Raw genomic sequence first — 14,662 nt, 5'->3', positions numbered from 1 at the left:
ACACAATATATATATATATATATATATATATATATATATATATATATATATATATAGAATGCATACAAGCCAAGTCCGAAAGTCAACCTTATTTCTAAAGCGCTTTATACAATATAGATTTTTTCACAGCAGCTTCACAATAGTTTCAAATTCAAATTCTGCTGTAAAGCAGCAAGCTAATAGTGTCATTATACAGCTCGTCAGTTCAGTACTGATTCAGTTCAGTAGCATAAATGTGTAAAATTAATCAGTTGTACATACATACTGTACAGTGTATATGTGCACATGCATGTATGTGCAAGTGCTATGACAAACTTCTGTGCACTCCACTGCACTCTGAACAAGCAAAAGACACAAGAGAGTAGTGTTTTACATTTTTCACATACTGTATGTGTGTAGTTTGGGGTGTATGTGGCTAATTATTTTATGTTTGTGTGAAGAGTTACTACGCAAGAATACAATTTTTAGAAGAGTTAAAATAGTTTTGCAAGATATGTGTGATGTTTTGCATGTTGTGTGTGTGTTTGTGATTTTGTGTGTAGAGTTTTGAGAAATGGAGCTATAGTTTCAAAAACTGTGTAAGCTTTTTTTTAAACTCTAAATTCACATAATTCCATTAATTTATTCAATATTAACTTTCCATATTAAATCATTTTATTTTCATACGCACATTTTAATATATAAATATAATACTAAATACTAAATGGGGAAAAAAACATTTATATATTGAAATTATATATTTATTTATTTTAAAGTGTGCGTCAAAATTCATATACAATATTTTAATTAATTAAAATAAAAAATTCATCAATTTATTTTATATATTTACACACAGATAGATAGATAGATAGATAGATAGATAGATATTTTAAATTTAGTGTATATATATTTTTTTTAAACAGATTTTAAATCAAACATACTATACAATATTTTAATTAATTAAAATAAAAAATTCATCAATTTATTTTATATATTTACACACAGATAGATAGATAGATAGACAGATAGATAGATAGATAGATATTTTAAATTTAGTGTATATATTTTTTTTTTAAACAGATTTTAAATCAAACATACCCACAAAACTGTATGAGAAAATTACCATTTTTAGAAATCATAAAAAATAATATACAATATTTACTTGATTGGACACCAAATATTAAAAGCTATGTATAATATAGTTAGCTATATAAAGGGTTTATAAGCCTTCAGAATTCATTCCTCACTCTTCCTTAATAAACACAAGACCCTGTACTTGGTTATCAAAACCAAACTTGACCGTTTTTCCACTCAGCGCCTGTATATCTTGCCAGTGTCATTTCAATTTAACGTCAAAGTCATTAGTCAGCAGAGTGATCAAATGTAATGCTTTTCATCTACGCACTGTCTTAAAATCATATGCTGTTTAATGAACATGATGCCTGAGTGTCAGATCACATCTGAGTCCTAAAACATTAATGCCATCAGTGAGAAAAAGTCCTCCATTCCTATTAAAACATGGAAAAAGTTGCAGAGATGTTTCGGATTCAATCCTGCCTCTGGCTAAATCTCATCTTATACCTGTTTAACACGGTGCGGAGCAGGTCTATTTTTATGTATGCATTACAACCTTACGCCTTCCCTAAACACATGCACACCCTCTGATTAAATTAACACAGAGGCTTACAGGTTCATAGCTGTTAATTGGTGTATCATTTAATTTCGTACCTTGTTCTATTTTAAACGTGTCCATACAGTTATTTTTTCAAAAGAGAGTAGGGTGTTATATTTAAAGTTTGCAACATCAGTAAATGTATTCTTAATGTGGCTTCGGAAGGATTCATGGACCATGTTCAAATAAAATGGCATGAATAACAATTATTATTATTTACCCTTTTAATACACCAAAACCCTAAACTAAACTAAACTAAACCCGAAACCAAAATATATTATCATACCACATTCTAGTTTGATTTAAGTTCATAAATCTTAACAATTAGTATTTTAGCATTGCTTAAGTCAGTGCTTAAGTCTGTTTGATTCAGTCTGATTTGCCAGTCAGGTTGAGTGATTTATTAAAATGAATCCATTGAGTGATTCATTGACTAACAGCACAGCACTTTGCACTGTATTTTTGTTTCATATGCAGTCAGTGAGGACTACACAACAGTTGTGTTTATCTATATCTTTGAATTGCACGTTCTCTTTGCATACAATCACAAGCTCTTAACTAGGCAAAATTATATAATTATTTGCTGTGCCGCTGCAGATCCAGAAAACACTGCTGATATCTTGACCTCTCATTTTGTTTGTAAAATGAAGCCATTCTTCGCACACCTGCAGCAATTACAGGACGCAGATTAAATACCATAAAAAGTAAAAGTAGCAGTTTTTTTTTTATCTGGCTTCTGATTTCTAAAAGTACTAGCATATCTTTTCTCACCAAGCTGCATAACTGGATGTCATTGCAGTATGAGCAATAACAAACAACATTAAGAATGAGACATGAAAACCTGTAACAAGCGCTATATACTTACATAGCACAGCCAGCTGAAGGGACACATTGGTCATCCCGACCACATTCTCAGAGATGCAGGTCAGAACAAATCCGTTGTCGTCTCTGCTCACGTTGACCAGTGTCAGGTTGATGGAGTGAATGTTGGGCCAGTAGACATTCGACTGGAGGGCAGACGAGAAACATTATGCTATGGTTAGACTGAAAATAAGGTTAAACGGTGTGTTTGGAGTGGGATGAATGGCACTCGCCTGGTGCGTGTTGATGGAGTGAAGGCCGTTCACAGTCCAGTCCACCTCAGGTACAGGAGACCCAGAGCCATTACAGCTGAGCGCCACGTTACCGCCCTCCAGCACAGTGAGGTTACTGTGAGCAACACTGATATCTGGCAGGTCTAGATCACAAAAAGTATTATTATGTACATTACTTGATTACACTCTTACAAGAATGTACCATAGTAACCATAGTTTCTGCCAAAATCTGAAATTTTTTTTACCACTGTAAGTCCATTATTAATTAATTGGAATGGTATATGGTGTGAACTTTCTGAATGTTTCAGTCCTTTTGTTTGCTAATACCAAAGCATAATGTAGCATTTGGTGTAAAGTATGGCTAGCATGGTCATTTGTTGAAAGAAAAGTCAATCATTTTTGATGTACTATTATATATACACACATTATATAGTGCTGCTTTTTACTTTAATTTTCTGGAAACTGGTTAAATGTTATGCCTAATTATATTTCAGGATGACGGCTGTGTACTGAAATGAAAAGAAAGCATCTATATCAGTGTTGTGACTTCAACCAAACCATTAAAAAAGGTTTCGGTAACTGAAATAAAGCTAAAAATAATTATGAAAAACTTACCTTGGCAGCTAACTGAAATATATACATTTAAGTTGAAGTACTAAAATTATTCAAATAGAAAAAAAATATATAATAATGTTAAAGAAATATATACAATTAATAAATTATTTAAAAAATATAAAAATGACAAAAGCATTTAATAACTGAAACTGTTATTTTTTTTATTTTGTTTTCATTTTAATTTAATGTAAAATATTAATAAATACTGTAATGGTATATAAATAATACTAAAAGACACTGATCTATAAAATATGGCCACATATACATGATTAACTGTATTAATTGTGGGCAAATCTTAACCCCCAAATGTGCATAGTTTATACACTGGCAATTTACAAACATGTATGATTTTGATTTTTAGACATGGATAATGGATAGATTATTATTATTATTATATAAGAAAAATGTTTTTAAAAATGTGCAACTCTCATTTGTATTTTTTTTCCTGTTTTTTTTTTTTGCATGACCAAAAAAGAAAGAAAGAAAAGCAAAGAAAAAGAAAAAAGAAGAAAGAATAACAAATAATGCATGATTTCCTTCATTAAGATAGCAATAAAAACTAACAGATCTTACCTCACTCTCCCCAATACTGCATCATAATGTGAGAAAAATATTGCATCATACGAATAATATAATCTTATATAACAATACATAGAATATGGTTGGCCTACAGCTGTATTATTTATGAAGAAAGATGTCTTACCACAGTAGGCAATGCTCATTGATCTCAGGCGGATCTTGCTTGCGCCGTTCTTGCAGTAGAGTTGCTGGGTGTGCAGGCCGGCCTCACCTCGCAGCTGCCAGAGCTGAATCCATCGGATCCCACAGCCGCAGTCAAAGACGACCCCCTCCAGCCTCCTGCATCAACAACACAGCCAACGCTAGTTATACAGTCCCCAAACTCCACCATTTTCATGCTGTGTTAACTCTGAACTGGGCATGCAAAACCAATCAAACTTTGCCTGCACTAGTTAAAAACAGCAGTTTTGTGACACTGTCTCCCAGGTGGTATGGCATAGTGACCCGAACGGATTACTGAAAGGTTGTAGTTTCCCACATGGGGAGATCCATAAGCAATCACCATCATGCCCTTTAGTAAGACTCATAATCACAGGCAGCAGGGCTCGACAGTGCGAGCATTTCACTCACATTTTCCACTAAAAATAGAGGTGTGCGAACTGTAAAATGTATTTAGGAGCATCTGTGCAAATAAAACAAGTCTCGGCAGGTATTTAAAATGTTTTAAATAGTAGAACATAAGTCGTAATAATCATTTTAAGAGGTCTTAAATTTGTGGATGAAAATGCAAGAATCGTGATTCAGTCTAATGTGATTATTAAACTCCAAATGGCTGTGATTCATTAAATAAATGAGCGTTGCATGTTTAAAGTTAAAACGCAGTGCTGTTGCACGTTCTACATTCTCACATTTTTAAAGTAGTTCGCAATCAGTGAATACCGTGCATTTATGCACATTTAACAATTGATGAATTGGGAGAGTGTTTACTTTGATTTTTTATTTTGTAGTATGCTGGAGATTGTTGTAAGTGTGCATATTTTATCTCCTTCATGTTTTTGAATGAGCAGCTTCAAAATAAGAGTACTGGTGCATTTCATGCTTGTTCGTAATTAAAAATCCTGCATTATGTTTTTTTTCCCCCTGTGTAATATTGGTATTTTAGTTACAAAAAAATGTTACATACAAAAAAATTGAACACAAAAATTATTCAATTACTAAACAGTTGGAATACAGTTTGAAGCTTTTTGCACTCTAATAAATTACTTAATTTTCTTGTAAATGTCTCATATTCTTTTATTGAAGAAAACCACATTATTTGATACATTTTCATTGAACTTTTAAGTTGTTGTTTTTTTCTTTTTTTTTAATGCACTCCTAAATTTTCCAGTTTTTCAGAAAAGCATCTGCTAATTGACTGTATTTACTATTGCATGACATGCATTGCACACATGAGCATTTTGTCAACTGCATCTTTTACGTCACATACATGATGCATAACATAAACAGCATTTAAAGCATGGCTATTTGCATTTCAAAGCTGTAAAACTGGCAAGTGCACAAAGCACACAATTCCCATTCCCAGCAGTGACATTCTAGATTCAGTTACTAAAACATCAGATTATTAAATGATGTTTATGCAAAAAAAAAAAAAAAACTCAAGAAATATTAGCTGAAAGCAGATCTTAATAGCTTCCAGATATTTACTTTATTTTACACCAGAAACATACCCAAGTATGTAGACATGCTTGGGCAACACATTGTAAGCGCACTGTCCCGTGACAAATCTCAGTTCTGACATAGGTAACAGAGTTCCTCTCTGTGTCTGTGACATTAAAACAGATGCTTTATTATTCAAATAGCTAGCTATAACAAGTTGACAGCTGAACTTAACTGCAAGATTGTGAAAAGAAAGAAGTGACTGCGGCAGACAGCTGCTTGCTTTAGTGCCTACAGAAGGCAGTTTACACTAATGCCTTGCAACGCAACACGTACTTTTGCAGAATTATGAATTATGTTCTGAAACATTACAGAAAGCAACTACATGTGAAATCGAGCTTGCACAGCTAGGAGAATTTGCAGTCTAGTACTTGTGCAGAGTTTCTGGAGTACAAACATGTTCAGATATTTTTATTTTCTGCAAAACAAAGACACTTAAAATACAATTTCATACAACAAACTACATATACATACTACCGTTCAAACACTTGGAGTCAGTAAGAAATTAATACAATCCGCATAATAATCAGCATTTTAGAATGATTTCTGAAGGATCATGTGACACTGAAGACTGGAGGAATGATGCTGAAAATTCAGCTTTACATCACAGGAATAAACTACATTTTAAAATATATTACAGGACAGATTTTCTAAAACTAATAAACTTCCATGAAGTGCATAGTATGCTGATAAATAGGAATATGATAACATACAAAGCTGTACTTGGTAAGTGGACATTGATTACTGGAACAATATGACATTTCACTTTATGAAAAACACAGTCGCAGTGGCTGAATAGAAAGAAAGATGAGGCGCTCACAACGTGATGAACTGTATATCATTACCCACAGGCTTTGATCTCAGCGTGAAACTTTAGTCCATTAATCTGTATGCTCGGGTTGGAAAATACGCTACTGTATGTTTTCAGAGCCCTTCATTATTTTGCAAATCCCTTTCTGCAAACCTCCAGAAGTCAGGTCACCCGCAAGAACAAATGCATCTGTACAGCATGGAATGAGCTGACAAGTAGAATGACCAAAATTACTTGAATGTGATTCTGAGAGAAATGTGAAACCGTGTCGTCATGAAGTATACTAAGAAGTTGTGAGAGAGACTATAGACAGCAACAAAAAAAAAGATGTGTTTTGTTTTGTTTTCTAAGGCATCATTTACGCTACCAGGAATAACCCAGTGGCGGCCAACGGGGGGTTTGACTATCATCAATGATGATTGACAGCCCATAACATGATTATGCACGCTGATGAGGTTTAGTTGGGCGTGTGCACCTGAAAGCTATTGAGAAATGAAATTGTAAAATGCAACTCTTCAAAATGTAATGGGATCATTTTCTTTTTGAAGAATAAAACAAAACCAGATCAAGATTTTACATTGGACATTAAGTGGGAGACCCAGCAGACTACCGACATTGCTTAAAAGTAAACAAAAAACATATTTAAAAATTGATATTGAAATGTGGTTTATTATTTGTTTTTTGTATTTCAGTATTTTCATGATTTTCTCTGCTATACGTGACCCCGAACAGACCTGTGACCCACCAGTTGAGAATCACTATCCAAAAGGATAAAGTCTAAATTCTCAATTCTTTTTCCAAACCCTCAGGCTGATATTATATTACAATGGCTGTTAGGATGGATTCACTTGGTCTGAAAATCAATAATGCCCGTGAATCTCATCTAGCTTTGAAGATTACACCATTATAACTGATACCAATCCACACCATCCATCTCCATAATACATGCAATTTGTTCAGTGAAGTTCAACTTTGTTTGTTTACAAAGTATATTCAGTGGGAATAAATGCATATTTTCCAGTTGTTCACCCAATGCTTTTTGCTTTTTCTTTCCTCCATTCATCCATAGTTTAATTTTTTTTTTATATTATAGATTAGATTTGTTTAGTAATATATATTTCCTATTTTGATAAATAGTGCTTTTTATGATCTATTGCTACATTAGTGAAAATCTGTCACTATTTTACTTTTTGCATCAAACATTTTGAATCTAATTGGCTATAATGTTTTGCTGAAAGGATGGCTCTTGTAAGTGAAAAAAAAAACACTCTTTGTGGCATTTCCAAGTAAATTCATAATTTCTATCATATATATGCTTGTTTTATTTTATTAGTTTTTTTTTCAGTAAAAGGAACTATAAATTCAACTCAAGAGTCATACATATATTGAATATTGTCAAAACAACAGGCTGAACAATTGAGCTATAATCTGTAATCCCTAGCCCATCCTGATGTCACTTCCTTTGAAAAAAAGGAAGTACTCACTCAGACAGAGGAGACACTCAGACCTTATGCTGATGTAGTATGTCTGCAAATGTTTGTGTACTAAGTGTCCTTGAAGACAATGACTTTGTTGGATTTATTGCAATGCATTTTTTTATTTTTTTTCATTTTCATTTTAAGTGCAGTTTAACCATATGATCAATCATTTTGATGATACGTCATGCCAGTGTTGAATGTATCACCAAGTCACTTTCAGATAATACAGGACAGCAAGAACATTATGATTGGTCACATGCTCTGATTGAACTCTGAAACATAATTTTAAACGGACAAATCATGTACAGTGCTTTAATTTTCTAGACATTTAAAGAAATAATCCAATGGAAAAAAAAAACGCTCATGTTGTTCCAAAGCTGTATGACTTTCTTTCTGCTTCAGAACACAAAAGAAGATATTCTGAAGAACACTGGGATCCCAACAACTTACCTTTAAATAGATAAAGATTTTTTAACATAATTTACTAGAGATTTCATTCAATACAATAACAAAACAATAACAAAAGAGCAGACTAGAACAACAAGAAAGATTTACATTGACTATAGAACTATAACTAAGATTTCATTAATTTCCACAAATTTTCCAAGTCTGAATATTATATTGGCTCTTAATGGCACATTTTAGAGGTATAGTTGAATACTTATTCAATTCAGTAGTTAATTATCTTGCATTTTAGCACTGAACTGTGTTGAAATGATCTCTATGGCATACAACAGTGAAATGATCTCAATTTACCATAACAGTGAAAGCAACTTTGGTAAAAATCAATTTCCTGTAGGACAGATTTGGACAAATGACATGTTTATATCATCCACAATAAAGGTATTACATTCACTACAACAGTGATGTAGGTTAAAGGATTATTTCACTTTCAGAATAAAAAAAACAACAAGAAAGATTTACATTGACTATAGAACTATAACTAAGATTTCATTAATTTCCACAAATTTTCCAAGTCTGAATATTATAATTTTCCTGACATTTAGAGATTATTACTTACAGAGTTATTCCTGTAATTGGGCATAAATGAAAGCATCACACAAAGTGACCATCAGCCAATGGGTTGAAGGTCCAAATTGCAGTTTCAAAGCAGCTTCAAAGGGCTCTACACGATTCCAGCCGAGGAATAAGGGTCTTATCTAGTGAAACGATTAGTCATTTTCTAAGAAAAGAAAAAAAATTATATGCTTTTTAACCACAAATGCACGTCTTGCACTTGCTCCACGATGCGCGTCCGCAAATTCACGCATGACGTAATCACGTTGGAAAGGTCACGCACGGTTAGCTCTTTGTCTGTGTACTCTGGTTCAAAAAGGAAATGAGAAAATCTCATTTTCTCCTCCAACTTCACAATCATCCGACATCATTGTTTTACCTTGTTTTGTAAAGGGCGTTTGACTTTCTTTGCACGTTCACTTTGTAAACACTGGGTCGGTACTTCCCGCCTACGTCACGCATGACCTTTCCAACGTGACTACGTAATGCGTGAAGTTAAGCTAGTGCAAGATGAGCATCTGTGGTTAAAAAGTATATACATTTTTATTTTTTTTAAGAAAATGAACGATCGTTTCGCTAGATAATACACTTATTCCTTGGCTGGAATCGTGTAGAGCCCTTTGAAGCCGCATTGAAACTGCAATTTGGACCTTCAACCCATTGGCTCCCATATTAAGTCCATTATATGGAGAAAAATCCTGGAATGTTTTCCTCAAAAACCTTAATTTCTTTGTGACTGAAGAAAGAAAGACATGAACATCTTGGATGACATAGGGGTGAGTAAATTATCAGGAAATTTTTATTCTAGAAGTGAACTAATCCTTTGAGCAGGGTTCCCCTTTCTTATTATCCAGTGAATTCTCACTTCACAGTCATTCATCATAAATAGATCAAACTTCTTAACATAATTTAATGAAGCATAGCATTAGTTCTAGCAGGTCACATCAGTCAAGCTTGCATCAGTTGACTCAGCTGATCCACGTCTACCTATAGGAATACAACGTCTATCACGGCATCCCTACACTCTTAAAAATAAAGGTGCTTCAAAAGGTTCTTCACAGCGATGCCATAGAAGAACCATTTTTGGTTCCACAAAGAACCATTCAGTCAAAGGTTCTTTAAAGAACCATCTCTTTCTTACCTTTTTATAATCTGAAGAACCTTCTTTCACCACAAAGAACCTTCTGTGAAACAGAAAGGTTCTTCAGATGTTAAAGGTTCTTCATAGAACCATTTAGACAAAAAAGGGTCTTCTATGGCATCGTGAAGCACCTTTATTTGGAGAGACGCACATGCTTCAGCGTGCTGCAACACGAAAAGCCCTTCTTGTGTTTCCATTAATAATGAATGAAAATAAATGAAGTGGATCAGCATATAGCTGCCATGAATGATGGGATGAATCGTGTCCCATGTGTAAGTCTTTTGTTGTAAATAGACACGTTCTGTAAAACCCTGTTTAGATATTTACTGTCATTGTAATGTATTTTCATGCGGCTGGTGTTCTAAATCTTGAGTGGAAGATATAAAGCATCATGTACTCCGTGCAACTGGAACATAATATTATTCGATATGAAATGCGATGGGAATTGCCTCATCGTGAATCTTGGATAGAGAGCATTTTCTCTCTTCACACTGCACTGCACCTTTGATGGAGTTAAACTCACAGCAAGTCATGATAGCAAAAACATAAGACGATATTTCCCATTACCTCTGACACATTTCAAATCTAGCGCTGAGCACAGTGGCCTGGTCTGATGCATCACGCTGATAGCTGGCTAACTAACCCTCCTATCAGATGCTGCATAAATGCACATTTCCTAAAATGTAAAGTATTATGATATCTAAATCGATTACATGGAACTCATCTGAAATGATTCAGCTTGAGACTGATGGATCCCATGCAGTCGCATTCGTCATGATGGCTGGAACGGAGGCAAGGGTCAGTCAAACCGTCTCAAGCAAGTCTTATCATCTTCATAACATGGCTGTCCTCTACATCTCTTTCCAGCCTCAGGGCAGCATTGCTGTACTTGACCAAATGCTTCTGTTTAGCACCTCATGATGGTTTGCACCCATCATGTTGCTAACCCGCTGGCTATTTCTGCTCCATCTGCCTCCTACCGCCAACAGACCAGCTGACTGTTCAGCACTGGGATGGAAATACGTGCAGGTCTGAATGTCGCAACTCTGACAGCAGCACATTTCAAAATGTCAAATGTTTGTTTGGGTCTAGTATTTTAGTTTGACACGTATGTGGGGGAAAAAGACACAAAACCGTCTCACTGCAGCCAGCGAATAGTGATCACATTTATAGCACTGGCCTGATTATTTACTCAGCTCTAGCTTAGGGGGAGGGCATTGCGATGAGGATACATTTTTACTTCTCCAGCAGGTGCTCGAGCCAAACTGACCTAAATCTGCTCCGCGAAGAGGCATTGCCTTACAATGAAATCACAACAAGCCCCCTTCACTGCCTCTTTGACTAAATAATCCTCAGCAATGTCAAGGGCTACACATTGAATATGCAGAAGTATGACAACATCATGCAAATGAACATCCATATAAACTGGATAAGTATCTGGAGGTTGAAGCTTTGCTGACTTTGTGCAAAGCCGAATATATAAAAAATGCCTACAATGGTACACTCTTAAAAATAAAGGTGCTTAAAAGGTTCTTCACAGAACCCTTTTTGGTTCCACAAAGAACCATTCAGACAAAGGTTCTTTAAAGAACCATCTCTTTCTTACCTTTTTATAATCTGAAGAACCTTCTTTCACCACAAAGAACCTTCTGTGAAACAGAAAGGTTCTTCAGATGTTAAAGGTTCTTTATGGAACCATTTAGACAAAAAGGTTATTCTATGGCATCGTGAAGCACCTTTATTTTTAAGAGTGTATGTAGGGTCTATTCAGTATTATTCAGCAGCTTTATCACTTTGCTCAAGAGCTAATTACCCTCCTCCATCCCCAGCTCCTCCTTTCATCCAACTGTCAGGACTTGGCTTTCTGATTCCTCATTGAATCAGACTCGTTTTTAATTAATTAAGTTGTTGTATTAAAGTGTCATTAAGAACAATAATGACATCTGCTACATTTGGTTCTATTCTGTTTATCCTAGGGGGTTTATCGCTGCTCTCCCTGCTCTTATCCATGCTAGGCTGCATGGATGGGCAGGGAATTTTTGCCCAGAACAGAACAATACCGCCAATCCAAACTGTATGCTAATTGTCAATCATCTTTGACGATAGTGGTTCTGACAGAACTATAGATTTCCCCCTTAAAAACAGTAACAAAAGAGCTAACTGGAGTAACTATAAAGATTTACATCCACTATAGAAATCTCCATGACTTTGATTAATTTCTACAGCTTTCCCAGGTCTGAATATTATAATTTCCCTGATATTTACAGATTATTCCTTAAAGAGTTATTCCAGTAATGACCTTAAATGAAAGAATCACACAAAGCAATACTTGAACCAGGTTGATCTTTTGATATTAGCTCATAATGGCACATTTTACAGACGCAGTTGAACACTTATTCAATTCAGTAGTAAATTATCTTGCATTTCAGCACTGAACTGTGCTGAAATGATCTCTAAAGCACCCACCTGGTAAATAAATTCACCATAACCATGAACACAAATCAGATTCTGGTAAAACTAATTTCCTAGAGGAAAGATTTGGACAAATGACACGAGTTGTTTATATTATCCACGATATCCACATCAGTGAAGACAGAAAAAGACAGCAATGTGCACAGTCCCCAAATCCCCCAAAACATTCTGAAATGAAAGGCCAAAAATGTGCTTAATAAAAAACTAAGCAGGACATATGTCAGCTGCTCTCAAATTGTGTTCAGCCACAACAAAGAACAAGGACGGGACGTGTCAAATTCAAAATAATTGAATTGTTTTGTCATTTTAAACGCAACACGACGACACCATGTCGTCTCTCACAATCAATAAACAAACTCATCACTTTATGTACATGCAGATTGCTCAAATATTCATGACAAACAAGAAAATGAGGTCAGGCTCCCAGCAGACAAGACCAATACATTTCACTGCCATGTCTTAATTAACCAGCAGGAGCAACTCGACTGTTCGCAGACATGTAAAAAGTGCTTCTGCTTCATCACTGGAGATGTTTTGCTTTGACAGAGACACAAGTCTATCGGAGGATGGGAGCAGGGGGTGCACAAACAAATTACTTGACAGTAAAGTGCTGAAAACATTTCTAATGAAGACAGCAATGCAATCGAACATCAAGCCTGGATTTCAGCGTCCAATTTGGCAGCCGAGTGCTGCTTATCACAGAAAATCTACGCAGAGAGAATTTTGAGATTTATTATAAATTGAGGAATTATTGCTTGGTGTGTTTTTATACTGCGATTTGGCAGCTGAATTCATGTAGTTATCTCACATGTGGAATTACTATTAACTAATGCAGGATGAACTTACAGTTCGACTAGCTGAAGGTGCTGAAAAAGCTGCCAAGAGAGTGTCGTCAGAGGGTTCTTGGACAGGTTTCTGTGCAAAAAGACAAAAAAGAAAGAGGAACAGCAATTTATGATTTAGCTGTGAACAGATGAAGCAATTAAATCAACATACCAAAAAGGTTTGCATATATATCAAATAATACAACAAAAACATTTTGAGGGGACATTACATGATCATGATACATTTTATCTACAACAGAAAAAAAAGGCATAGAATGAAAAAATGCTTTTTACAGTTAACAAGAAATTAATTTACCTTAATTTTAGATATTTTAAAGGGATAGTTCACCCAAAAATAAAAATTCTGTCATCATTTACTCACCCTCAATCTGTTCCAACACTGTATGAGTTTCTTTCTTCTGCTGAACATATATGAAGATATTCTGAAGAATGTTGGTAACTAAACAGTTGCTGGTCCCCAATGACTTCCATAGTATGGAAAAAACATCCATAGTTTGGTTACCAACAATCTTCAAAAAATCTTCATTTATGTTCAGCAAAAGAAAGAAACTCATACAGGGTTGGAACAAATTGAGGGTGAGTATGATGACAGAATTTTCATTTTTGGGTGAACTATCCCTTTAAGTTGAACTTAATGTTTTTACTTATATTCACTAAATTAAACTGAGTAGATTTCAGTATATATTCAAATCTGTTTTTCAGTAAACTGAAAGACCTTCTTAGTGTTTAATGCTCAGTTATGTATGTTTCTGTAGAGTTTCTATATCTAGCATAGCACACAAACAAGCAGTATTATTATTATTAGCACAGCTTTTACTCATTGAGTTAAGAAATCTACTTTATAATCTTATAATCTTCATTCTACTCTTCAGCACAATGGTAAACAGCAGAATTACGTAACATAGCGGAAACTCTTTTAAAATGTCAAATGTAAGTGAATATTAAACATTAACATGTCTTTCTATTTACTCAAAAAAACAAACACAGACGTTCACGTAGGCCCAAAACAAGTAATTTTACTGTTCAAAAGTTTGGGGTCAGTAAGATTTTTATTTTTAAAGGGGTCCTATTATGCTCTTTTACAAAGTCTTTATTTTATTTTGGGGGTGTACTAGAACAGGCTCTCATACTAAGTTGTTCGAAAAACACATTATTTTTCACATATTTTACATTATTACAACACCTCTCTCCTCAGTCTGGCATGAACGGCTTGAATAGTTCCTGTATCAAATGAAGGCCCGCCTTCTGAAATACGAAATGTGCTGTGATTGGTTAGCTGGGACAGTGTGTGTTGTGATTGGCA

The 14,662-nt window shown here is 34.7% G+C and overlaps 1 protein-coding gene across 1 annotated transcript in view; it reads right to left on the bottom strand.

The window, feature by feature from the left end:
• The window catches only part of ntrk3b (neurotrophic tyrosine kinase, receptor, type 3b), a 126,138-nt gene that overhangs the window by 55,916 nt on the left and 55,560 nt on the right, over positions 1-14,662 (bottom strand). The window contains exons 4-7 of the mRNA XM_016545819.1: positions 13,361-13,429; positions 4,064-4,218; positions 2,746-2,888; positions 2,517-2,658 (exon numbers count right to left, since the gene is read on the bottom strand). Coding sequence (XP_016401305.1) covers positions 2,517-2,658; positions 2,746-2,888; positions 4,064-4,218; positions 13,361-13,429 — 509 coding nt within the window. The remainder of the gene's footprint in view (positions 1-2,516; positions 2,659-2,745; positions 2,889-4,063; positions 4,219-13,360; positions 13,430-14,662) is intronic.

Source organism: Sinocyclocheilus rhinocerous, unplaced genomic scaffold (assembly GCF_001515625.1).
Source record: "Sinocyclocheilus rhinocerous isolate Xijiao unplaced genomic scaffold, SAMN03320098_v1.1 scaffold760, whole genome shotgun sequence".
NCBI lineage: Eukaryota > Metazoa > Chordata > Actinopteri > Cypriniformes > Cyprinidae > Sinocyclocheilus > Sinocyclocheilus rhinocerous.
This window is presented reverse-complemented; position numbering and strand designations above follow the sequence as displayed.